A 26,768-nucleotide genomic window follows, 5' to 3' on the forward strand; every position below is an offset into this window, starting at 1 on the left:
TTTTGTTAATAAAGTAGTATGTTCTTTATTTACCTCTTGAAGCTGTCATTGGACATGCAATATTCATGAAAAAGCAGGACCCTGAAATCCAATCAGACATAAATTAGGTTCAGCTCTGTAGGGGCTACACTCCATGATAAGGCTGGAGACAGCTAAGCACTTGCTTTCTTCTCCTGGTAGGTGGCCATCATCTTCTTGATTTCAGCTATTGCTTTTCCTGGATTCAGTCCCTGGTGGGGGGAAGAACAGAAGCAGAACATGAAGCAACCGCAGTGACTCAAGAACTCGGGACTCCTGGCCACTTTCTTTAGCCACCCCTGCTGCAACAACAGTGGCATAAAATGTACACATCTGCTCTGCTGAGTTAGGGGGCCAAAGGGCCTCATGGCTGATCCCAGCAGGTGGCCCTCTGGGTCTACCTGGGGGGCACATGACCCATTTGCTCCCATCTGGCCTGACTCAGTGCATATACGACCTGGCCTAGCACAAGGTTTTCAGGTACTGCTCTAGAGAACCGAGAACCTTGGGAGGAGCAGTGAAACCCTAGCATGGGGGGGATGTTCCCCGAGCCCCTCCCTGGTGAGTGCTCCCCTCTATGAATGGGCTCAGGTGCTAGTTCAAGCCCCTGTAAGGAAAGGAGCACTGCATGCGGGCTGGAGACCGGACTTCTAGTTCTGGCTTGGCTAAAAAACTTTTGGTGTGATCTTAGACAATTCCTCAGCCTTCAAAGGACCTCAGAGTTCCTTGCTCTGTAAATTAAGGCAGCTGGCCTAGGATCATAGCTTTGGAGCTCTGGGGCCTTCTGAAATAATCTAGAGCAGCCCCTTCCTCAAACAGATAAGAACACCAAGGCCCGGAGAAGTGACACAATACCCACGGTGATACAGACAGGAGGATGCCGAGGCTGATTCAGCCCCCTCCCAGCTCTAGTTTCTAGGATTCTCCGGAAGCTGTGTCCATGTGCTCCTCACTCCTCTACTCCACCGGGTAACCTTGATTCCATCCCTGATAACAGCAGTGTGAGAGGTGGAGAAGGCTGGCTGTGGGGTTCACGCCCTGCCTCCCACACGCTGGCGGGGTGGCCGAGGCACTATGTTACAGAGGAGCTGCTGACTGCATTCGTGGAGGGAGTTTACCAAACTGATGAAACGTCAGGCCCTTACAAACAATGCCAGCCCCCCACCCCAACCCCAGCTTCCCTCTCACATATGGATATAGAGGAATTTTGGTGGTTCTTTCCAGGAGATGAGCACATGCATTCCATTTTCAGGCCATGGTTTCACTGCTTCTCTCTACCCTGCCTTGTTCCTGTCCAGGATGTGCTGAGGACTCTCCTCAGGACTCTGTGTACCAGCCCAACCTTCAGCACCCTCTTGTGGGCCATCTTCCCCCATCAGAACGTATGCTCTTTGAGGGCAGGGACTGTCTTTCCTTCTGCCTGTATTTGTATCTCCAGTGCTTACCACAGCAAGCACTTAATAAATGCTTACTGACTTGACCTGACTTGTTTTGGTTAAAGGCACACTGTCCTGACTGTTTATCTGCAAGACTCTGCAAAGACGCCTGGCCAAATATGGGTGAGGGAAAGGCAAGGAAGACCACATTTCCGGACGCGGAGCGTCCTTTCCAACCCAGATAGCCAGGCTCACCATTACTCATCGCACTGTGGGCCCACAGGTGAATTCATTGAATGCTTCAGCAGCCTTTGTAGCCCACTCCCTCTAGGCCAGATAATTCTGATGAGCCTGAGCACTGCATACCTTAGGGCACGTCTTGGTGCAGTTCATGATGGTGTGACATCGGTACAAAGAGAATGGGTCCTGCAGCTGGGCCAGCCGTTCCTCTGTGAAGTCGTCCCTGGAGTCAATCATCCAACGATAGGCCTAGAAGAAGAGAGCCCGCTGGTCATAGCCGGGAGGACTACTGTCTGGAGGCGGCAGCCTGAGAGGATGCCTTTACTGGGAGTATGCTCTGGCCTGTCCACCCACAGAATCCAATCCAATCCACATTTAGAAATGCACTGAGGCTACAAATAGGGAAAAGTCAGCCCCTGCCTTCAAGGACTTTACAGCCTCATGAGGAAGCTGAAAAGGTTCCGAGGCTGCCTTCTTGGAGAAGCCCCACCAGGTTCCAGGGTGGTGCACCGTAAGCACCTTTGACCTCCCATGGCTACTGCAGACAGCTTGGCACTTGGCCTCACACGGTCTGGCCATGACCTGTTTGTCCTGAATGTTGTTCTTATCTCCCTGACTAGACTAGAAGGCAGGAAACATCTATACTTCTTTTCTCTCCAATTATAGCAGGTCTGGCCCAGAACAGGCATGTTTGATAGAAATTCTTGATTCACTTCAATAAACATTTATTAACCACTTACTCTGTGCAAGGCCCTGGGGGCCCCATAGGTAATAATTAAATCAGTACATTAACAACTATGTGTACTTTGTATAGCACTTTAAGGTTTACCAAGGGAGGTACATCACATGCTCTCAGAGGGCTTACAGTCTGAAGATGGAGAAGGGTGAGCAGAGTAATTATGCCATGAGACATCAGAGGAGGGAGAAATCAGTTTTGCCATGGGATAAGGAGGGACTGGTGGTGGCCGGGGAGGCTTCTGGGAGGGGGCAGCTGAGCTGGGTCTTAAAGGAAAGGAAGAGAGTTCATGCCAGGCAAAGGGGAAGAAGTGAACAAAGAGATCTAAAGAAAAGTCGACTTCCTGAGATGACCCACTGGCACATCCAGTCTACAACAGGTCTGGAGAGAAGCTGACACATGGGACACACTCAGCAATAGTCGGGTTTGCTGGACTGTTCTGAATATGACAAGGAAGTGTGATCTTATTTCCCATCAGCTTAGACTGTCTGGCCACAGTCCCAGGTGAAATACATCTTTGGACATGTGACCCTTTGGGGGCCACATTCAGGCCTGAGGCTAGGTGACCACTAGGTTAATTCTGTTTTTATTAAGAAAAAAAACTTTGCATTTTGGGCATCATGGGGTCTGTGAAAAATCTTGACAGCAAATCTAGCCATACCAGCTGTTTGCACAGAACAATAAAGCCCTGAGTTCTCTCTGTGGTGAACTCTCCATATGGTGTAGGGTTAAAAAAAAAAGCCAAACACAAATCTGATTCTGTTCTGAGTAGTCCCTATCAACTGGCCTGCCTGGATTGCTGTCTTCTAACCAAAACCCTCACTCAGAGCCGAAGGTCACCTCTCCCGTGGGGGTGTCCTTCTCACTCTGGCTTGTCCCAACCAGGCCCTGGGAGACTCCCCTGTAGGAGAGAGGGCTCAGGAAAATCTTCAGACAGAAACAGGGAAGAAGCCAGAGCCAGCAAAGCAGGTTGGTGTCCAGCCAACTGCACAAGAGAACCTATTGTAGAGCACCTGTGTGTGCAGCTGAACCATCACAATCAGAAATCTTTACCACACCACAGCGAAAGATTCTGAGAGCCAGGGCCCTCTTGGAGGAGAGGAGAAAGATGATTTCTTCTCCTCTCAGAGTATTTCTTCTTCAAACCTTCCTGGAGCAGTCTGTCTGTAGCCTTTCTGCTTTGCCATCCTATCCCTTCCCTGGGTTAGACTTCACTGTGGCTCAGGCCACTCCACCCCTGCTCTTGCTGGCTCCCAAGCCTATGAGCTGGGAGCAGGGCTCGCTTCCTACCTTTGTGCACTCTCAGCACCAAAGTGAGCACTTCTGATGGGTACAGTGCTCAGCATGGTCGTAAAGAAAAGAAAGTAAAATTAATTCATTTGTTTATGCAATGGTTCTCTCTCTCTCTTTTTCTCATGTACTGATTCTCTACTGGGGAGGCTATCCGGTGGTAATTCAGGCATCATCCTTAATTAACTTCATGAACATGAAGATGAAGTACAATCCAGTGGAGAGGTGGGGGTGGATCTCAACAATAAACCCAGAGGAACAGAGTGGTCTGGGCTAAGAGCACGGGAGCACCAAGGACTCTTAATCAGCTACTCCGCTCACACTGATTCACTGTCCTCTTGGGCCTCTGCATCACTGGGTCCAAAATGCGTCCAGAACCATGGGAGAACATCTTACCTGCATGAGGACTGCGGGTCCCAAGTATTTGTCTCCATTCCACCAGTAACTAGGGCAGCTGGTGCTGCAGCAGGCACAGAGAATGCACTCGTAGAGTCCATCCTGAGGAAAGAGAGGAAGGAGCAGAATGTAAAGACAGCGACATCTCTTATGGTGCCGTGTTTTAAGGGATAGGGATGTTGCTGGACCTGGGATGTCTTTGGTCTAGGCAGGGAATTCCCAGAAGAGGAAGCTCCCCTTACTGATGCGGGCTGGCGCCTTCTCTGTAGTCCAGTCTTAAAGAGCTGCCCAAAGCACTGGGATGTCAGGAGCCTTGCCCAGGGTCCACAGTGATATGAGGGAGAAGGACCTGAACTCAACTCACCCTGACTGACCTTGGCCATCTCTCTCCATGACATCAGGTTTCTCTCACATATGCTATAAACACAAAAATTAAGATGGTTCCAGCTAAGACATCAACTTGAGCCCCTCAAGGCCCACAGGTGCAGGGGGAGGATGATGTGGAATCATCATTTCAAGTGCCTATACTGCCGCTCTGGACAAATAACTTCCTTTCTCTGGGTCTCGATTTCATTAAAGGCTCCTTTTTGTTGTTTTTCGGTCCTGTCTGACTCTTCATGACTCCAACTGGGGTTTTCTTGGCAAAGATGCCATTTCCTTCTCCAGCTCATTTTGCAGATGAGAAACTGAGGCAAACAGGATTAAGTGACTTGCCCACGGTAACATAGCTATTAAGTGTCTGAGGCCAGATTTGAACTCACAAGATGAGTCTTCCTAACTCCAGGCCCAGCATTTTGTGCATTATGGTGCCCCCAGCTGCTGAATGAGATGACTGGATCAGATGCCCTCTAAGTTCCCTTCCAGCTCGGTTCTAAGCTTTTCTGTTTCTAGGAATCATCCTAGAACACATCAGAAGAAGGGAGCTGTCTCTGAGACTTACTTGTGTGAAGTTAGGACTAGAAACCTCGGCTCTTGGTCCCCAGGAGTATCTAAGGAAGGACGAGCACCCTTTATGGCTTCCCTCACCCACAGGTCAAACTTCCAGGAACCTTTACCATCTGGAACGTGCCCCCCCCCCACCCCAAGCAGGAAGTGAAAAAGTCCTCTGACCCACTGAGTCAGCTGTCAGACGGCTGGTACACTCACATGCACACCCCTTATTTCCTGGAAGACACCCACAGACCATTTCTTAGAACCTCATTCAATTCAGATACAATTCTAACAACCTGGGGGTCAGCTGGGTTATGTTTCAGCCCACCTTAACTGAGGAGGGGGGCTGCAATGGCAGCTCTGGTGACCAAGGAGAGAATGCCCAGTCAGAATGATGATCTTTAAATACTATTTAGCAAGTGGTAAAAAAAATTGTTTTTGTATGCAACTGGGAAACGATATATAGGCAATGGGGTAGAGAAATCTATCTATCGTCCTACAAGAAAGTAAGGGGAAAGGGAATAAGGTGGGGTGGGGGGAGTGGGGTGATAGAAGGGAGGGCAGACTGGGGAAAGAGGCTATCAGAATATATACCATCTTGGGGTGGGGGGGAGGGTAGAGATGGGGAGAAAATTTGTAACTCAAAAGCTTGTGGAAATCAATGTTGAAAACTTAGAATAAATTTTAAAAAATAAATACTGTTTAGTATACTCTATTTAAGGCAGGGATGCGTACGGTATATTTTAGAAAGATTTCTGTTGAAAATGATTAAAAAAAGATAAAAAAGGCTTTGGTATTTAAACAGCTAAGCTTCAGTTCTATGGGAAATCACTGATGTGGCTGGCAGGAATGCTGGGTGAAGGAGGCCCTGCTGATTGACAGTTGCCAGGGAGCCCACTAGAGGGGCCGTTGACCAGGTGGACAGCTGAGGCCAGATTCTGGGCCCTGCAGGTCAGATTGGCTTTATGAAAGGGGTGCTCCTACTGGTACCTGGGGCAGAGGCAAAACCAAGAAAGTCAGACACCTGAGAACTAGATGGCCTTGCTTCACCAGCGTCAACAACACAGAATGGCCTCCAAGTGCCTCCCTGAATCAAAGCCTGGCCTCCAGCCTGAGGCTCTCTGGGGGTCCAGCGATGGCGACCCCTTTCTAGACCAAGAACAGGATGGACGACTAAAGTCTGGTTCTGAGTCTCTGCCTTTTTGAAAGATCTTAGGGCATTTGGCCCGTGATTTAGGTCTCCCAAAGCAGTCCTACAAAGCAATCATGCACGCATCTCCTGGTCCCACCTCAAAACCACAGTACTAACAAAAGACCCTAAGCCACTCTCAAACCAAACACCAAACACAGTAATACCAGCTTCTCTCGATCTTCCAGGGACTGATAATATTGCTCCTTCCCCTCCTGAGACTCATCCTTCTTCTTCAAGTAAGGCTGAATGGATTTATACTGAGCATAGAAGTTATTCAGATCCTGAGAAAGAGAGCAAGAAATAAATGAATTAAATCCCACAGTCATTGTCTCGGAGGAACGAGGATGGGGAGTGGGGGAGGGGGAAGAGAACAAGCACCTACTGTATCTTATGCCAGGAACCACGTCAAGCTCTTTACAAATATTAACTCTTTGATGGTCACAACAACTCTGGGAGATACGTGCTCTTACTATCCTCATTTTACAGATGAAGAAACAGAGGCAGACAGCAAAGAAATGACTTGCCCAGGGTCACACAGCTAGAGTGTGTCTGAGATTGGATTTGAACTCAGATCTTCCTGACTCCAAGCCCAGTTCTCTGTGCACTAAAGTGCCACCTAACAGCACTCAAACTCTCCACTAAGGTTTCCTGGGTCCTTTTCTGACTGAAGTCCAAAGCTGTCCGAATCTCCAGCTCCCCTGCTCTCCCTGCCACGAGCTGGCAGGTCAAAGCCAGGAGGGTAGGAGAACACAGAACCTTGTAGCTTCCCAGGCCTTCCCCATTCCCTGGGGTCAGGACCTCCACATAGCTGCTCTGGGGTTGTCCTGGGTCAGGACTTCCACATAACCACTCTGGGGTTCTCTGGGTTTGGGACCACCACATAATCACTCGGGTTCTCTGGGGTAAGGACCTCCAAGTAACCACGCTGGGGTTCTCCCTAGGGTCAGGACCTCCACGTAACCACTCTGGTGTTCTCTGGGGTCAGGACCTCCACATAGCTGCTCTGGGGTTTGGACCTCTACGGTCCCTCCACAACCCAAGCAGACTGAAGGGCTTCTGGGTTTTGTGGCTTATTTTCTCCTTCTAGGCAACATTCCTTAGATCCCAGAATTTCTGTCCCTCAGTTAGGAATGTCCTTTGAGTGGGGAAAACCAGCGCAACTCATTTATTAAGCCTCTGCTGGGTACAAAGCACAGTTCTAGGTACTGGGGTCACAGAAACAAAAATGGAACAGCCTCTGCCCTCAAGGGGCTTATATTCTAACAGCAGGGCACACAAGTGCAAAGATAAACAGAAAGAAGAGGGAGAGAAGATCTGAGCAGACAGTGCCTGGGCTGGGACCAGAGAGGCAGAGGGAAGGAAGAAGCACATGCCAGGCAGGAGGCTAAAGGACTGTAGGCAGGCAGGCAGATAGAGGGGGGATGGGATGCAGATTTGGGGAACAGGGAGTGGGCTAGCTGGGCTGAAATGCAAGAGTGCTAGAAGAGGAGTGATATAGTCAGTCTGGGGAGGGGGCTGGAGCCAGATTATGAAGGACTTTGAAATGCCAGGCTAAGGGAGGACTCTGCGCTCTGTCTCAGAGGCAATAAGAAGCCACTGATGACTCTTTGGCAGATGAGTGATGGGAACAGACCCATGTCTTTGGAAGATTGTTCTAGCAGTTATGTGGAGGACAGGCTGGAGAGACAGGAAAAAGGGAACTCCTCTGGGAAACCACCGACTGAAGAGGATGGAGGAATGCTGGAAGAGTCCTCTTTCCACTATGGTCTCAAACAAGAGAGACAGGGACTCACCGGGATGAGATCCTTCATCACGTACATATGGGGAAGGGGGTAGATTTTCGAGACTTTGTTGAGGTTGGAGTCAATTCTTCTGGTGCATGCCAGCGTGTTGCCCCCATTGATATTCATTGCACACGAACCACAGATGCCTAAGAGAGACAGACCCCATCTGCTCATCCCCATTCCTCAGTGTGCCACCCTCACTCTTTGGGCTGCCATCCTGACACTTCCACTGAGGCAATTTTGCCGTCCGAATGCTTCGATCAGCATCAGCCACAGCCACCTTCTCCCTTGTTTCTGTGAAACATCATGTGCTGCAGGGATTGGAGGGCTCATTTACCAGACAGCTAATATCTGTTGGGTCACTGTCTGTCTTTCAAAGGAGGAACGATGAACTAAACTCATTAAGAAGTAATTTGTCCAGTGCGCAACTCGTGATGATATAATACAACAAAAATTATTAAGTGCCTATGGTGTGCAAAGAGTGGTGTTCGGAAGTTTGGATAAGATCAGGTTCACTCCTACAATGCCGTAAGGGCAGATAAGACACCAACAAAAGACCGGAGGCCAGAGCTCATCATCACAGAACTCGAGATGCAGAACTGTCAGGGTTAGGAAGAGCCTTGGAGCAGATCCAGGCTGAAAGACCCCTACAACAGGACAGCAGGATCTCAGAAGCCATCTAGTCCAAGCCCCTCATTCTCCAGATGACGAACTAGAAGCTCGAGAGGCAAAGTCAATCATCTTTGGCAATCTTGGAGCTGGAAGGCCCTTCAGAGCCAATGGAGGCCACAAGTGTGAAACTTGTGCAGCAAGGAAGAAAACAGATTAAAATCAAATTGGGAAATGTTTAACAAAACAAAAATTAATTTAAAAAATACAAATAAAAATGCAGCCCAGATGTTTTTTAAGCCAATATATTCCCCACAGGGATTTGTTTAGCTCATGTAGGCCTGCTCAGAGCTCCACAAGAAGCCCCTCTATAAAGCAGGTGTGTCTGGGCATTTGTTCTACTGAGAAATACTGGCACATACTGACATAGCCTTTTTAGAGAATCCCTGCTACAACCCTCCTGTCTCCTGCTAAGTGGCCCTCCAGCCTTTGCTCGAAGACCCCCCCAGGAGGAGCTCCATCCCTTCCAGGGGCAGCTCATTTCCCTCTTGGGAGTTTTGCAGACATCAAGCCTCCACTGGCTCTTTTGTTGACTCCTACTCCCTCTTCCTGGTTCATACCTCACTCCAAGCAGCACAAGTCCAATCCCAAGGACAGCCCTCCAAATCCTTCTCGAGCTAGCTCCCAGGCCACTCCTTCTCAGTCTAAATCGGTCTTTTCTCCTTCTGTCTAAGCACCCCCAGTTTCTTTACATGATTCTTATGAGAAGTGATCCTGCGGATCAATCCTCCCCATCCTCTTGGTTCTGTCCTCCGAAGGCTCTCACATTTATCAATACCCTCCTTGACATAGATCGAGGACTGTACACCATCCTCTTGCTGAGATCTCCCCCAGGGTAGGGTAGCCCAAGGTCACACAGGTGCTAGGTAGAAGAGCTGCCACTCAAACTCAGATCCTTATTCCCCCAGCCTAAAACAGGCTTTCTTCATTACTCTGTTTTGCCGGAGATACTTGCTGACCAAAGGCCACCATTTCCACTCTAAGGTTTGTGTCTGACTGTGTGTCCCCCCTTCACATCTGGAGTTTACTAAGTCTAGCAGAGAAGAAGGGAGTAGGTCTTAACTTAGACAGGGGCACCACGCTGTCCACTGCTGTGGGTCCGGGGTTTGCCTCCTCTCAGTGCTGCCTTCATTTACACTCCTGTAGCTGTTCCAGAATTCTTTCCTTTCACTACAATGTCCCTGGAACAAGCTTTCCATGATCAGGTTTCTAAAAATCAGCTCATGAAACTCACATGGATTCTGGCCATGACAAATCTGTTTCTCATTAGGCAAAGGCCTTAATTTTGTTTAGACTTTGTTGTTGTTGTTTTTTGTCAAACGGCTTGAATTTATTTTCATGTCTCTGAAGGGGAGAAGTTCCTTAAAAGTATCCGATTGAACAAAGAAAAACATTTACAGGAATACATTTCCTTAAATATCAGAATAAAGCAGAGGACCCATCCAGATGTCAGTCCTGTCTCTGCAGCCTTAGCAAGAGCTTGCACTCTTGAATCAAACTGACTCATGATTCTGAGTGTCATCACCAGGATAGGGAGTGATCAAGGGAGAGGAGAATCCTTCTGAAGACGTCCTATCAGCCCCATCCTGGCCGGCTTAGGCCCCATCACTCAAAGCGGAGGGAAACATTTACCTTCTCGGCATGATCTTCGGAAGGTCAGCGTGGCATCCATCTCATTTTTAATCTTGATCAAGGCATCTAACACCATTGGGCCACATCTGTTAAGGGAGAAAAAAAACAACACTTATCTTTCAAAGAGTTTAGCCATCCTATTCCACTTTACTTCCTACTTGCCATAAAGATAAACTTTAGTACATAACTTGTTTTCTAGGTAAATATTTGTTGAATCTCTAAATAAATCTCTAGATTTATTTTTTCTTCCTTATTTCCACTGGAACAAATAGTGGGATATAGAGGGTATAAAATCATAAACATTATGCACAGTCCTATACTGAATATGCCAGGCACATTTATAGGAAACAGAATGTGAAAGAATCAGATTACTTAAATTATCATCGTTTTAAAGAATAAAAACCTTAAGACAGTAAATTGACTAAAACAGCTTTTTATGAAACGTGATTTATAAAGCTACTTTAATTATATTTTCAAAAAGTACAGTAAGTGGGATATACAATAAAATTATTCCGTTTAGTAAAGACCATGTTTACTGCAATAAACCCTCCTTTTTTTTTTTAAAGTTAGAACTTCAAAAATTTCTCCAAACAGCCCATTTTAAATTTCAAATCCTATTTCTAGGAGGTGACCACTAAAAATTTAAGGATCATGTACTTTCAAACTAGAAAAGATCTTAGAGATCACCTAATTCATGCCAAACTGAAGTAATTAAAAACAAAGTTTTGCTGATACCTTTGGTTTTTACATCAGTTACTTCTAGATACTGGCCACCTGCCCCTTCTCTCAATAAATACTTCCTTGTAACAAAGAAAACCAGCCAACATAGTGCCTGAGCCTGACGAGGTAAACACTCCACCTCCAGCTACTTTTCTTCCTCCTCCCCCTCCTATCTTCTGTAGGACCAAAGACTGGTCACCCACATCACTCCACGCCCAGGGTCATTTAGGTCTTGTTATTTATACTCATGTAATCATTGTGTACATTGGGCAGCTGGGGTGGCCCATGGATAGAGCACTGGTCTCGAGCCAGGAAGATCTGAGTTCAAATACTGCCTCAGACACTTACTAGCTGTGTCACTCTGGGCAAGTCACTTAATCTCTCTCAGCTTCAGTTTCCTCATCTGTAAAACGGACACAGTAACAGCCCCTTCCTCCCAAGGTTATGAGGATCCAACGAGTTAATTGTGAAGTGCTGACTTAGCACCGTGCCTGACACAGAGCAGGCGCTACCCAACGTCAGCTGTTGCTATTTTTGTTATCACTACCGTTAGATTGCTTTCCTGGATCTGCTTCCTTCATTCGGCGTCTTCTCTCACTGAATCAGTCTCCCAAGTTGGAAAGACCTCTCAACGTCATTCAATCTCTCCTCCCACCTGCCCCCCAACCTGACCAATGCTCACCTGGCTCCTGCCTGCACACACTCCGCAGGGGAGGGCCTGCTCGTTTAGGCCTCCCCTCCCCGCCCCCGCCCCAAGACAGTGCACGGTCTGATACAGGCCATACATGTACAACCATATTAAACATATTTCTGCATTAGTCTTATTGTGAAAGAAGAATCAGAACAAAAGGGGAAAAACCATGAGAAAGAAAAAACAAAAAGAAAACCGTCGTCTTCCATCTGCATTCGGACTCTGCGATCCTCTCTCTGGATGTGGACGGCATTTTCCATCACGAGCCTTTTGGAGCTGTCTTAGATCCTCACATTGCTCTGTCAAAGTCAGTCACCGCACAGTGCGGCTGGTAGCGTGTACAGTGATCTCCTGGTTCTGCTCCCCTCACTCAGCATCAGTTCATGTAAGTCTTTCCAGGTTTTTCTGAAGTCCGCCTGCTCATCATTTCTTGTAGCCCAATAATATTCCATTACAACATACACCACGACTTGTTCAGCCATTCCCCAATGGATGGGCATCCCCTCAATTTCCAGTTCTTGGCCACCACAAAAAGAGCTGCTATAAATATTTTTGTACAGGTGGGTCCCTTTCCCATTTGTATAATATTTTTGGGATGCAGACCTAGAAGTGGTATTGCTGGGTCAAATGGTATGCAGTTTTGTAGCCCTTTGGGTATAGTTCCAAATTATTCTCCAGAATGGTTGGGTCAGTTCACAACTCCACCAATAATGCATTAGAGTTCCAATTTTTCCTCCTCTTCTCCAACATTTATCATTTTTCTGTTTTGTCATGTTAGCCAATCTGATAGGTGTGATATGGTACCTCAGAGTTGTTTTGATTTGCATTTCTCTAATCAATAGTGATTTAGAGCATTTTTTCATATGACTATAGATAGCTTTAATTTCTTCATCTGAAGACTGCCTGTTCATACTGGATCTAACCCTTAAGTGGTTTTACAAACATGGTGAAAGTACAATTAAGTGCTCTGTGTTTTGGCAGAGAGTACTCCCTCAGATATCAGAATAACTGACTCCCCGTCTCAGCACACTATCATAATGACAGGCATGTGATTTGTTTCTTGTATCCATCCACTTTGGCATGATATGCCCAGATGATAACCCTGCTACTCTTTCTCTCCTTGCTAATCTTCACCCAATGTTCTCAGCCCACCATGACACCAAGACTGCCTCACACAAGTATACTTTCTACCCCATTTCTTCAGCCCCACTCTTTACCTCTTGGATAAGGTATGTCCTTCCAGAACAAAAATATGTCCCAAGCCACCATGTCTTCCTTGATTTTTTTTTTTAATAAATTTTTTAAAAATCATGACTTTGACAGCTGAACATGAACATTTCCAAATGGACTGAAAAGAATAAGACTGCATATGAAGCCATGAACCTCCCATATACAGCTTGTGGGTTTTAAAAGCATAGCCCAATGTCAACCTGGTAGCATCAGCAGCGCCTTCCTTTTCAGTGATGTCTCCATCACTGAATGTGTGGCTAGACAATGTGCATGAAAGAACCATGAGGGGTATTATGGACTGGATGCCTCAATGAGTTGGAAAGGTGACAGGCCAGCCAAAGAAGATCAGCTGAACTGTGGGTGCCACATTTTAGGAAGGACGGAATCAAACTACCATTTGTCCCAAAGAGAACAATCAGTTCACGGAAGAATTTGGGAATATGTTGTGTAGGTAGCTCAGGCAAAGGAAATGCAGAGCTTTAGCTAAGCCTGCACAAGAGAAGACTGAAGAGGACATGCTTACTCTCTTCAGGATGTTGTGCAGAAGATGGGACAGACTTGTTGTGCCTGGCCCTGGTGGCAGAATGAAGGGCCGTGTGGGATGTGTTGGGCTGGAGGCCTTCAAATCTATGCTCCTAAGTTTCAGAGAGGCAGAGCTCAGCTCCATTCAGGGCAAGCCTCCTAACCCATGGAGCAGTCCCAAAGGGGAATGCCCTTCCCCATAAGCTCCCCATTGGAGGTCTTCATGCAGAAGCTGAGTGGACAGTCTGGGACCACCAGAGAGGGCATTCCTGTGCAGGCAGGGGCTAGAGCTGACAATCTCTAAAGGGAACGAACATTCTCCAGGAGGAGGAGCTTGCTAATTCCAGATCTGTGATCTTATGATATCTTAGCTCCTCCATGGTGCCCCTCACTGTTACATCAGCATGTACCTGAATAGAGATGAAATGTAACCCTGGAGATTTAAACACACCAGTTTGATAAGGGGCTCATATCACAAGTGTAATTTCATAATAAAGTTGTCTCTCATTTGGAGGTCACTTCTGTAGACTTTTCCTACTAGGTATTGTTGTTTTGAATTAACCACCAAGCCCATCACTAGAACACTGCCTGTCCTTCAAAACCCTGTTCTGGACCCAGCCACTCACTTGTTCAGATCGATTTCATAAGTCTGCATTCGGGGCTTATCTCCAGGCTTGTCTGGGTCCCATCTGTAGATGGCAAATTTCTTGAGGCGGGGAGCTACAGCGGCTGCTGTCTGGGCCCCTCGGCAGGCCTGAAGTGAGGGGAAAGAAATCAAAGAAGCAGGAATAAACAGTTTGCTGAACATGTAATGATAAACTGTTTCAAGAGATATTATTCTAAATTCTACTATTAGGATTAAAAATAAAAAAGCCAGGAGGAGGAGGGGCCAAGACGGCAGAAAAAAGGCAGCAAGTGGCCCGAGCTCTCCCCCAAACCCCTTTAAATAAAGCCATGGAACAATTCCTGGAGTGGCAGAACCCATACAAGGCCAGGGTGTAATAATTTTCCAGCCAAAGACAACCTAGAAGGTTGGCAGGAAAGGTCCATCACACCTGGGTGAGAATGGAGCACAGTGCAGCACAAGTGGTGCCAGCACAAACCAGGCCCCAGCAAACCAGGAGAAGGCCTTGGGAGTTACTGAATTCATAGTGGCAGCAGCTGCTTTCAGAGCTGGTAAGGGGATCGAACAAGTGATCAGCAGGATATTACAGGAGTCTCTTTGCTGGAACTGGGGGCAGGACTCAGTTGCTTTGCCTACACTCAGATCTGCGTAGTAGTCCCAGGGCAAGGAGGAGCACTAGCACACCAGAGCTTGCAGGCCACAGTGGAGGAGAGACCCTCCTCACAGTTCCAGGGCAGGAAAGTGCTTGTGGTTGCTCACAGACCACAGCGCAGGGCAGGAGAGGAGTAAACACCTCTCCTTAGACCATACCACCTTGGAAGAACTGAAAATGGCTGCACAAAACCCCTGAAGCTTGGGACAGTGCACCCTCCACCCTGGAAGCAGAGCCTATTACTTGACTAGGTCACGGAGAAAATATCGCAAGCAGCCAGAAAGAAACAATTCGAGTATTGTGGAGCCACGGTCAGGATAACACAAGGTTTAGCAGCTTCTACATTAAAGCATTGGAGGGCTTGGAATCTGATACTCTGGAGGACAAAGGAGCTAGGATTACAACCAAGAATCATCTACCCAGCAAAACTGAGTATAATCCTTTAGGGGAAAAATGGACATTCAAGGAAATAGAGGACTTTCAAGCATTCTTGATGAAAAGACCAGGGCGGAACAGAAAATCTGACTTTCAAATACAAGACTCAAGAGAAGCGTAAAAAAGTAAACAGGAAAGAGAAATCATAAGGCACCTAATGAGGTTAAACTGTTCACATTCCTACGTGGGAAGAGGATACTTTTAACTCATAAGAACTTTCTCATTATTAGGGCAGTCAGAAGGAGTATATATAGAAATATATATATATATATACACACACACACACACATACATATAGACAGAGGGCACAGGTATGAGTTGAATATGAAAGGATGATATCTAAAAAATAAAATTAAAGGGTGAGAAAGGAATGCACCAGGAGAAAGGGACAGGTAGAACAGGGCAAAGTATCTCACATAAAAGACGCAAGAAAAAGCTTTTACAATGGAGGGGAAGATGGAAGAGGTGAGGCAGAATGAGTGAACCTCACTCTGATGGAATTAGCTCAAAGAGGGAATAACATACACACTCAATTGGGTACAGAAATCTATCTTACCCTACATGAAAGTAGGAGGGGAGGAGGGTGGGGGGGCTGATTAGAAGGGGGGGTACATTGGGGAAGGCAGTAGTCAGAAGCAAAACATTTTTGAGGAGGAAAGAGGTGACAGTAAAGAAAGAACAGAATAAGCAGAGGGGGAAATAGGATAGAGGAAAATATAGTTAGCAATAGTAACTGTGAAAAGAAATTTTGAAGCAAGTTTCTCTGATAAAGGCCTCATTTCTCAAACACACAGAGAATTGAGTCAAATTTGTAAAAGAGCCAATCCCCAAATGATAAACAATCAAATCAAATCAAAACAACCAAAAGATATGAACAGTGAAGTAATTAAAGCTATCTATAGCCATATGAAAAAAATGCTCTAAATCACTACTGATTGGAGAAATGCATATTAAAATAATTCTGAGATATCACCTCATACCTATTAACATTGGCTAATAGGACAGAAGAGGACAATGAGAAATGTTGGGAAGGGATGTGGGAAAAATGAGATATTAATTCATTGATGGTGGCGTTGTGAACTGATTTAGCCCTTCTATAGAGCAATTTGGAGCTGTGCCCAAAGGGCTATAAAATGATGCATACCCTTTGACCTACTGATACCACTAAAAAGTGATAAAAAAACAAAAAGGAAAAAGGACCCATGTATACAAAAATATTTATAGCAGTTTTTTTCTGGTGGCAAAGAACTGGAAATTGAGGGGATGCCCATCAATTGGGAAATGGCCGGACAATTTGTGATACATGATTGTGATGGAATAATATAGTGCTATGAGAAATGGTGAGCAGGATGCTCTCAGAAAAACCTGGAAAGACTTGCACGAGCTGATATAAAGTGACGCGTAGCAGGTACCCAGTAACAGCAACACTGCAGGATGACCAGCTGTGAATGACTTAGCTATTCTCAGCAGTACAAGGATCCAAGACAACTCTGAAGGACTTGATGAACAAATGCTATCCAGCCCCAGTGAAAGAACTGATGGTGTCTGAATAGATTGAAGGATACTTTTTTACATCATTTTTCTTGAGGTTTTTCTGTGTTTTCTTTCACCACATTACTATTATGGAAATGCGTTTTGCAGAACTATACATGTATAACCTATATTGGGTTGCTTGCCTTCTCAATGTGGGGGGAGAGAGAGAATTTGGAACTCAGTTTTAAAAACGAATGTTAAAAGTTATTTTTACATGTAATTGGGGGAAAGAAAATACTAAACAACAAAAAAAAAGAATTAATTTCAAGGTCATTAGACTATTCAAAAAAAAAAAAAAAAGCCAGTCATCTCTGGTGTCAAGGAAAGGGCATGGGGCTAAGAGTCAGCAGAAAACATCTCTTGTTTCAGGTCCACCACTGGCTCACTGGGTGACCTTGGAAAGTCTCTTCCCCTCTCTGGGCACATTTCAGTCCATCTGTCAACAAGCATTTATTAAGCACTTCCTATGTGCCAGGCACTGTGCTAAATGTTGAGGGCACAAAGCAAAACAAAAACACAGTGCCTCCCCTTAAGGTGATCACATTTAACTGGGGAAGACAACATGTAAATAATGAGGTACACACAAGATCTATACAGTGTAAACAGAAGGTAATCTCAGAGGGAAGACATTATTAGCACTTGGGAAGATGCGGACACCGGAAAGGCCTTCTGCAGAGGTGGGGTTTGAGCTAAGTCTTTAAGGAAACCAGGAAACCTTAAAGAGCAAGGGGAAGGGCAGAGCATTCCCGACCAGGGCTGACTGCAAACGGCAGAGATGAGGGTGGGAGTTGCAGATGAGGAAACTGAGGCTGAGGGTGCTGATGTAATTTACCCCCCTATCATACAGCACAGACCCAGTCCAGGACCTTTGCTACCTCCTGTGCTTCCTGAAGCAATCACTCGTACGTGCGCCATGGTATCACCCTTCCAGAAAGGCCCGAGCTAAGGGATCTGCTCTGACCTGAGCAAAATGAGGCTGTTTAGAGAACAGAAAGGCAGTATTATGGCAGAAAGAGCAGCGGGCCTGACTCCTGAGGATCCCATCTAAGTTCCCAGCTCTGACACACCAATGTGCCTCTCTCAACTTATTCTATCACTGGTAAAATGGCAACCGTGCCCTGCAGCGTTAGTGTTCTGAAAACATTCAAGCACTAGAGAAGTATGAGCCAGTCTAATTTTACTTGGTGTCACATTCACAGTGCATTCCAGGTGGGTCACCCATCTATCTCACAAGGAAACAGGCAGGCCTTTACCTTAGAACCAGATGCCCAGTACTTGCAGGGGCCTTGGCTGCCCCCATTTTGTGCCAATGATAGGAATTCCTTCTACTGGCACATCTGGCCTTTGCTGAACACCTTTGGTGCCGGTACTTCCTTGGGAGGTGGCCCTTCCATTTTGGGGAGCTCCACCATCACTAGTGAGTTTCTTACATTTAAATATGTCTCTCTGTGACTTCTCCCTGGGTCTGTCCTCTGAAACCTGAGCTACTACTCTCATCTACCAAACAAGGTGGTAAGTAGAAAAAACAAGAGGCTCTCCACAGAAATAGTAGTAATAAAATGAATAGCACCCCAAAAATCAGGGCAAAGCAGAATGACAATTCCTTTCTCTAGGCGTCCAAGACTTTCTCTGACAAGCAAAAACTAACCAAGCGACCAAAGAACCTCCCAAGCCCAGCAATTCACACAAAGAGCAAAGTGCACTCCCCTCTCGAAATGTATACAGTTCCCTTGTGGTGTTCCTCCAGCAGGAAGAAAGCTCCTTTTGTTGCTTTATTTTTGTATCCCTAGTGCCTGACACATTCTAGGGGCTTAATCAGTGTTTAAATGAACTGGATAAAAAGTCATCCCTGAGGTGTCTGCCTGGGAGATGGGCAGTACCACCCACCGTTCTCAAGAGCCAGAAGATGGGGGTTTCGGGGTCACTGATTTGTGCTGGATGGGGCCCAGGAGACATGAGGCACAGGACCACAGACCTAGCATTAAAGGGATCTCAGAGGCCAGGCCTCCTTTACAGGAGAAGAAATGAGGAGGATCACTGATTCTGACCCAAGCTCAAAGAAGCAGGTATCCAAGCCTGGAGACAAATTCACGTCTCCCAATGCCAGGACCAGCACTCTTTGTACTAGACAAGGCTATTGTTCACTTAGTGTTCACAAGATACAACCGAAAAACAAGAAGATATGGTCATAAAATAGTTTAGATACTGGATTTAGGGGAGTGAGGACAGTGGGTTCCAAGCTAATGTTCCTCAAGGGTGCAGCATTTCAGCCAGAACAGTCTGGAAAAACATGAAGAGTCTACAGAAGAAGGACAAAATATGAATTTGGATTGGGGGTTGGAGAGTGGGGGGAAAGGCCGCTGTCAGCAAGATGTAAAGTCTGGCTCAATTTTGAACTCTGCCAGCCACTAATAAAACCTTTCTGCTTTCCCAAACGGGCTCTTCCGTAAGACTAATCAGCATGTACATGCCAAGTACCTACCCAAAGTCAGTTGGAAAGATAGCCCTGTAAAATAAAATCCCTGCCCTCAAGGAATTTATCATTTAATCTTAAAAGATTAATAATTGTTGGGCAAGTCACTTAACCCCAATTGTCCTGCCAAAAAAACCAAAAACAAACAAAAAAAAGGATTAATAATTGGTCTGAAACGCAAACCTGTTTATAGTTCTTACCTCCTCCTCCTATCTAAATCCAGATGATTTATTTATCTGGGAAAAAAAGGGAAAAGAGCTGGTGAAATGGGAAGACTGGAAGGTGATTAATTGGAGATTCAAGTTTGAGACGCCCGAGGCAAGCATTTATTAGGGATCTACTGTGTACACAGGGTTCTGTTATGCCTGGAGGACACATAAAAGACAGTTCCTGCACCCCAGGAACTTATGTCTTACTGAGGGATGGGGTAAGGACATACATGTACACAGCTAAGTAAAATACAGAGTTGAGTGTGATAGGGCAAACAAGAGATCCAAACAAAACTCTTGGAAAATTTGAAGAGAATATCCTTAGCTGGTAAATGTGACTGAGGGTAGGGGAGCTGAGGCAGGGTCTGAGAAGGTCACATGGAGGAGAATGCACCTGAAATGAACCTTGAGGTAGAGAAGCAGGTATCAAGGAAGGAGAACTTTTAGGCAACGGGGATGACCATATGGGAATGGGACAAGAAATGCCCAGTCCAGGGAACATTATGTAACATTGTGTAAGGGCAACTGGAGCTTTGGTGGGAGACTGGGAGCCTAAGATGCAATATAATAATAGAGTGCTAAGTTGTGCCATACAAACTGCTGTCTGAGCTCAGAGAATGGAGAGGTGAGCATGGGGTAACGGAAAGTCCCTTGGGGGTGGGAGGGCGCGCCGCTATCCAGGGTTCCAGACTCTCACGTTCCAGTTCTGGGGTCTCCTTTTTAGATCACAGCTAACAGTTACAGAGCTAGAAAGAATCTTAATGATCATAGGGTCCAAACTTTCCATTGTACAGTTGAGGAAACTGAGGCCCAAGGAGGCTAAGAGGGCTGCTCCAAGCTCATAACTGGCAGAGCTGTAATTATAAAGCGGATTATCACCATCAAAAACAAACCTGCGCAGAGTGTCTACCCACTGTGTGTAAAGCACTGTGTTTAAGAACCAAAAACTCATACTCTAGCTGGGGGAGACAAGGCCTGCAGATGAAAAGGTAAACAAAGCAAGGGAACCAGACTGAGAACTTGAGGAAGACAAAGGTAAAGCCAGGAAAGACACGTCAGGGGAAGGAGTGGGCTCCTCAGGGCTCTGGTGGAGCAGGCAAGGCTTCCTTCCCCAAACTGCCTGGCATTCATTTTGTAAACACCAGGTACATACCAGTATTTGTTCATGTTTTCTTCATTGCAATGTAAGCAGAACTGCTTGATTTCTGTCTTTACGTCTCTAAGGCTCAGCACAGAGCCTGGTGCACATCGTAAGTGTGTAATAAATGCTTATGGCTTGACTGGTTAATCAAAGAGTTCGGTCACTTCACAGCCACACAAGTGTGGGCAAATAAATCATTTCAACTAAGCCCCGGTTTTCACAAGAGTAAAATGGAGATAATTAAAGGACTACGTAAAACCAACAACAAAAGCACCTGGCAATTCACAAAGTGCTATGGAATGGGAACCAACTGTATTATTCTCAACAATGTTGTTGCTCAGCCCCGTCTGACTCTTCGTGACCCTGTTAGGGGTTTTCTTGGCAAAGATACTGGACCAGTTTTCCATTTCCTTCTTCAGTGGATTAAGGCAAACAGAAGTTAAGTGACTTGCTCAGGGTCACATGGTTAGTGAGTGTCGGAGGCTGCATTTGAACTCAGGTCTTCCTGACTCCAGGCCTGGTGTACCTACCAGCCACCAAGCTGTAGTCCTGAGCAACTAGGATGCCTCCAGATCCTCATTCTTAGCACTGCAGAGATTCTCCTCTGTCCTCAGAGCAGGAAAACTCAACTCCACCCAGAGAACATTCAGTTTCTTCTGGCAGGTTCTCACGTCACAGCCATGCTGAGATTGCAACAAGGCCGAAAGTCATTAGTTCTTCCTCGAGGAAAGGGGGCTCGAGCTCATTCTCATGGGTGTTGACATCGAGTCGACTCAGCCTAACAAGGTGCTCAGCAACCACGAAGGACTGGAGCAAAAAGTTAATTATTGATAGCTAATTTAACGCTCACTCTTTTGTGAGACCTGTACTGGATAAACTGCAAGATCCCACGAGAGACTGAAGTACAAACTGAGATAATTGGGGCTTTGAAGTTCCTTCCAGATTCTGAGAGGCATGGGAAGGCTCATTACCTGCCCAAGTTTACCAGAGACGAGTGGAGGGAGAAAGGGGGGGGGAGGGAGAGGATGAGAGAGAACAAACAAGCTGTACAATGCAAAGAGCATGAGCTTTAGCGTAGCCCTGATGATTTAACTAGCTGTGTGACCTTGGCCTAACCACCTTCACTTGTTTGGCTCGCTTTAATTATATGCAAAAGGAGGAGGTTATATTAGATGACCTCAAACCCAACCAGCTCTGACATCCTGTGTTCTAAGGGCCCCCCAGCTCTGACATCCTGTGTTCTAAGGCCCCTCCCAGCCCTGCCATCCTGTGTTCTAAGGCCCCTGCCAGCCCTGCCATCCTGTGTTCTAAGGGCCCTCCCAGTCCTGCCAGCCTGTGTTCTAAGGGCCCTCCCAGTCCTGCCAGCCTGTGTTCTAAGGGCCCTCTCAGCCCTGACAGGCTGTGTTCTAAGGGCCCTCCCGGCTCTGCTATTCTCTGTTCTAAGGACCCTCCCGGCTCTGCTATCCTGTGTTCTAAGGGCCCTCCCAGTTCTGACATCCTATGTTCTAAGGACCCTCCCACCTCGGACATTCTGTGTCCTCTCTCGGTGCTAACACCCTCGATTCTAGATCCCTCTCAGGTCTGAGTTTGTTCTAGGTCCCGTAGGTTTTTCTATTCTCGGTTCTAAGTCCTTCCCAGCGCGGACACTTCCTCGTTCCACACTCCATCTTGACGCCCTCGGGCCTCCCTCCAGCAGGGCCGTGATCCTGTGTGACGCCGCAGCTCCCCCCCGCCTCAGTTCCCCAGCGTGTAAAGGGTGAGGGCTGCCCTACGGATTCCCCGTGCTCCTCCCCGCTCTGTGGATCTATGACCCTCGGCTGCTTCCAGCCGTCCTCGTCCGCTCCGCTCCTAGGCCGGGCCTCACCTGTACCCGGAACCCGGGAAGGAGTGTGACTCCCGGGACAAGACCGCGCTTCAAGGAGACTCCTACCACCGCCGCCATCTTGGCCCGTGACGTAACGCTCGCCCCGCCCTGCTTTGGGGCGTGTACGACACCTCCCTTCCCTCCAGCGTCCCGTCGGCCACCGCGGCGCTTGAGACACGGAAGAGGTGGCGCTCTAGGCGCTAGCCACCGAGGGGGCAGGTACTTCCGGTTTAAGGAGGAAGGAAACTAGAAATGAGCAGGAAGCGGAGAAATGAAAGCCAAGCAAAGCGCAGGCGCAAACTCCAAAAGCTGGGCCGGGGCTAGACTGGTCTAGACATAAGGGCGTGACCCAAGCCCAGGGGGCGGGGCGTGGAGTCAGAGAGACCTGAGGGGAGGGACCAGGCCCAGGGGGCGTGTCCAAGCGGCCCACCTGCCCCGCCTCTCAGTTTAACCCTCTCTTTGCCACCTTAATCCCATTATCCTGCCTCCCTCAGGAATCTCTGTCTCTGTCTCTTTGTCTCTCTCTGTGTATCTCTAACTTTCTGTTTCTCTTTCTCTGTCTTTCTGTTTCTTTTTGTCTTTCTCTCTTGTCTCTCTCTACGTGTCTCCGTCTCTGTCTCTCTCTCTGTCTCTGACCTTCTCTCTCTGTCTCTGACCTTCTCTCTCTGTGTCTCTTTCTGTCTCTGTCAGCAAGGTTAATCTTAGTGTAAGTAAGGTGGATTTTAGTGTGTGTAAAGTGGATTTTTGTTATTATTTCTTAGGGTTCAGTTTCCCAGGATCCGTGGCTGTAACAATCTCTGTTTGCCAGCTACTAGATATGAGTTCCCAAGCTCATGGTTCAAAACATCTCCAACGTGTTTGTGCAGCATTATCTAAAGATAAATAATATAAAAATGTGCTGAAACTGTGAACATCCACTGCGACTGTGCAGTGAGATACAGGGACGAGGTGATGTAAACTTGCGAGGAATATGCCTTCTTTGTCCGATGCCCTATAAAGCCGGTGGTCGGTGGTCAGTCAGTTGGGGAACCTTCATGGTTGAATGCACAAGCTGGGATGCTGTGTATGCCTTGACCGGCCCCCATCATGGCCACAACCAACCCCCATTGAAGCTTGAAGGGATTCAGGGGATGCACAAGTTGTGCCTGTCTCGATTGGCCCTATCAAGCCATAGGGGTAGAGACTCTGCTTTGAGCCCTCCCTCTTCTCTCTCTATATTCTCTCTTTGAGTGAGGCCCATGACTTTACTCAGCTCTGCCTCACTTAAATCCTATTCACTTTTGAGTCAAGACATAACCTTCCTGATGTCATTGGTCCTCTTTAAGAACAAAGGATGAACAATCACAGCAACGAAACTCTCTCTTGCTGATACTCACCCACTCCCATTGGTTTGTTTATTATTGCTCTTCAGAAGATTCCCAGATCTATTTAACTCTCCCTAATCTCTCTCCACGGGAAGCTAGGTGGTACAGTGGATAGAGCTCCAGGCCTGGAATCAGAAAGACTTGAGTTTCAAATCCAGCCTCAGACGCTTACTGGTTGTGTGATCCTGGGCAAGTCACTTCACCTCAGTTGCCTCAGTTTCCTTATCTGTAAAAAAGTGCTGGAGAAGGAAACGGCAAACCACTCCAGTATCTCTGCTAAGAAAACCTCAAATGGGGGTCATGAAGAGTCAGAAATGACTGAGTCTTTGACACACTCAGGGCCTGCTGCATGCTCTGTGTCCAGTGTTTCCAGAAAATATGGCAACTTGAAAAGCCAAGTTCAGAGGACCCCCTTACCAGCCTTTAACAAGCGACTGAACAGTAACAACACTCTTTCCATCACTCCAGTCTTTACGTCGCTAACTCCCTGTTGGATATCTCATGGGCATCTCAAATTCAACATGTCCAAAATAGAACTTAGTATGTTCCCTCCCCTTCTTCTGACCTTTTCCATTTCTAACTATCCTGTTTTCCTCCATTTGCAACTTTGATATCATCAGCCTCTCATTCTGGCTCATCCTACCTACCTAACCAGGAGCCAAAACTTGTGGTTTCTCCCTCTGCCATTTCTAGTTTATGTCCCTCTCTCTCCACTTACATGCCTTTCTCGTCTCTTCTTTGGACTATTGCAATCGCTTCCCAATTGGTCTCCTTGACTCAAGTCTCTCCCCTCTTCAATCCATCCTATATTCTTCAGTCAAAGGGACTTCCCTAAAGAACTGACCAGGTCACTCACCACCTCAATAAACCCCGATGACTCCCTATGACTTCTAATAGGGATCAGATATAAACTCCTCTCTTTTGCACAACAAGCCCACGAAACCCAGCCCCAAGCTCCCTTTCCAGCCTTATTACATGATTGCCCTTCTCGGACACAATAGTCCAGTCAGACTGCACTTCTAACTATTCCCTACCTTATCTCCCATCCCTGAACCTTTGCATAGGCTCTTCCTCATGCCTGGAATGTGCTCCCTCCTTACCTGTTCTTCATGGAATCCCATTTTTCTCCTCCAGGAAGGACTTCAAGCTTCACCTTCTACATGAAGTCTTTCCTGGTCTTTCCCTTCTCCTTCCTCTTTCCCCACCCCAGCTACCAGTGCCTTCTTTTTCCAAATGACCTTGTATCTATTTTGCTTATACTTAGTGAATGGGAGGCTGATGCAATCCCCCGCATATAAGAGTCTGGGATGCCTGCTTCTAGGATGGCGAAGCACAGAAGCTCCTTGGAGATATTTGGAGCACATGCAGACATTCTGTCACTGGTTCTGGTCTGCTCACCACGTGCTGTCATCTGTTTTTCATTGGCAGTGTAGCCAGATGTGGCAGGGAGGGGTGGGCATGCAAAAGGTACTAGTCATTTAGGACCTTGACCTTCCTGCCTGCCTGGGTTCTGGTGAGTGACAGGGTGATGCTTGAAGGGGAGAGGTCTCATAGTCCCACCCATGGCCCACCTGCATTCTTTGTCTTTACATTTGTTCCTTCCTATTTTAGGTGAGTGGCAGCTAGGTGGTGAAGTGGTTAGAGCACTGGGGTTGGAATCAAGAAGACTCATCTTCATGAGCTCAAATACAGCCTCAGACACTTAGTAACTGTGTGACCCTGGGCAAGTCACTTCACCCTGTTTGCCTCAGTTCCTCATCTGTAAAATGATCTGGAGAAGGAAATGGCAAATCACCCCAGTATCTCTGCCAAAAAAACCCTAAATGGAGTCACAAAGAGTCAGACAGGACTAAAACAACTCAACAACAACAAAATTTACTGAGAAGGTCTAGCAAGGACAGAATTATAGAAACATCCCCCTAAACCCAGGCTCACTCTAAACCAAAGCTTCTTAAATTGTAGGTTTATCCCATATATGGGGTCATGAAAAATTTGGCAACCATAAAAGGTTTCTGAACATGCAAAGACCAAAAATTAATTCAAAATCAAGCACATAATGAATCTGAAGTGTTTCCGGCAGCGTGTGTTCATGTGTTGTGTGGCTTGACTTCACTGTAGTGTTGGCTCTGATTACACAACATGGTGCACTTTGCACTGTGCATGCCATCAAGCCATGAAGGAACCAGAAACACCTTGGCTCAGATTCAAGACTACTGTATGTTATAAATTACAGTGTTTTTACTGTACATACACATTTTCTGCTCTCTCAGAAACATGATAGTTTAATTATGGAAAATAAAGGCTTTTAATACTTTCCTACCAACATTCCTCAGCATGTAAGTATCAGATTAGTATGTCTTTGGATTGTATTGTGTTAGAAAGTTTGATTTAAAAAAATTGCTGTTATCTTCTTTTAAAGAAACATAAGTGTTGAATTGCAACAAGTAAAGACAAAAGCCCTTTGATAACATTTCTCTACTATCACCATTGTATGTGTATGTAGGTATGAACATCAATTTTTAAAATTAAGCACAAATAAATGTAATTTCATAAACTAAAGCTAGCATTTATTTGAGAAATTATTAGCAATATTTATTTGTATTTTAGGACAAAAACATTTTTCTGTTATGGATAAGTGGCTAAATTTAGACTGAAAAGGTAAAAATACTGATGACAATGCTACCAAGTTGTAGTACACCTAAATTGACAAGAAAAAGAAAATATATAAAAAAGAAAATATATCTAATAATTTTTGCAATATGGATTTGCTTCTAATAATGATGATGGTGTGGAAAAACCTCTTTGTTTAATTTGTAACAAAGTTTTGGCTGTGGAGAGCATGAAACCAGCCAAACTAAAATGATATCCTAATACAAAGCATGCAATTTACTGTAATAAACCAGAGGAATATTTTGAATCACTTTTAAAATATTCGAATAAAAAAACCCAATGTTTTGAGAAATTTGTTACTGCCAACGAAAAGTATTTACTTGCATCTTATGAAACTTTTTATTTAATTGCAAAAACTAAAAAAGCCCTGCTTGAT

General features: G+C 46.2%; 1 protein-coding gene across 1 annotated transcript; it reads right to left on the reverse strand.

Annotated features, from left to right (window-relative positions):
- Positions 1–22,461, reverse strand: SDHB (succinate dehydrogenase complex iron sulfur subunit B). Its single transcript, XM_036746319.1, has 8 exons — positions 22,359–22,461; positions 14,053–14,180; positions 10,264–10,349; positions 7,972–8,108; positions 6,343–6,459; positions 4,057–4,158; positions 1,761–1,883; positions 1–230 (listed from the first exon to the last, which is right to left on the reverse strand). Exons 1-8 carry the CDS (start codon positions 22,434–22,436, stop codon positions 153–155), a joined length of 849 nt encoding a protein of 282 aa, XP_036602214.1. The 5' UTR covers positions 22,437–22,461; the 3' UTR covers positions 1–152.
- Between the last annotated feature and the right edge of the window lie 4,307 nt (positions 22,462–26,768).

This window comes from Trichosurus vulpecula, chromosome 2 (genome assembly GCF_011100635.1).
Source record: "Trichosurus vulpecula isolate mTriVul1 chromosome 2, mTriVul1.pri, whole genome shotgun sequence".
NCBI lineage: Eukaryota > Metazoa > Chordata > Mammalia > Diprotodontia > Phalangeridae > Trichosurus > Trichosurus vulpecula.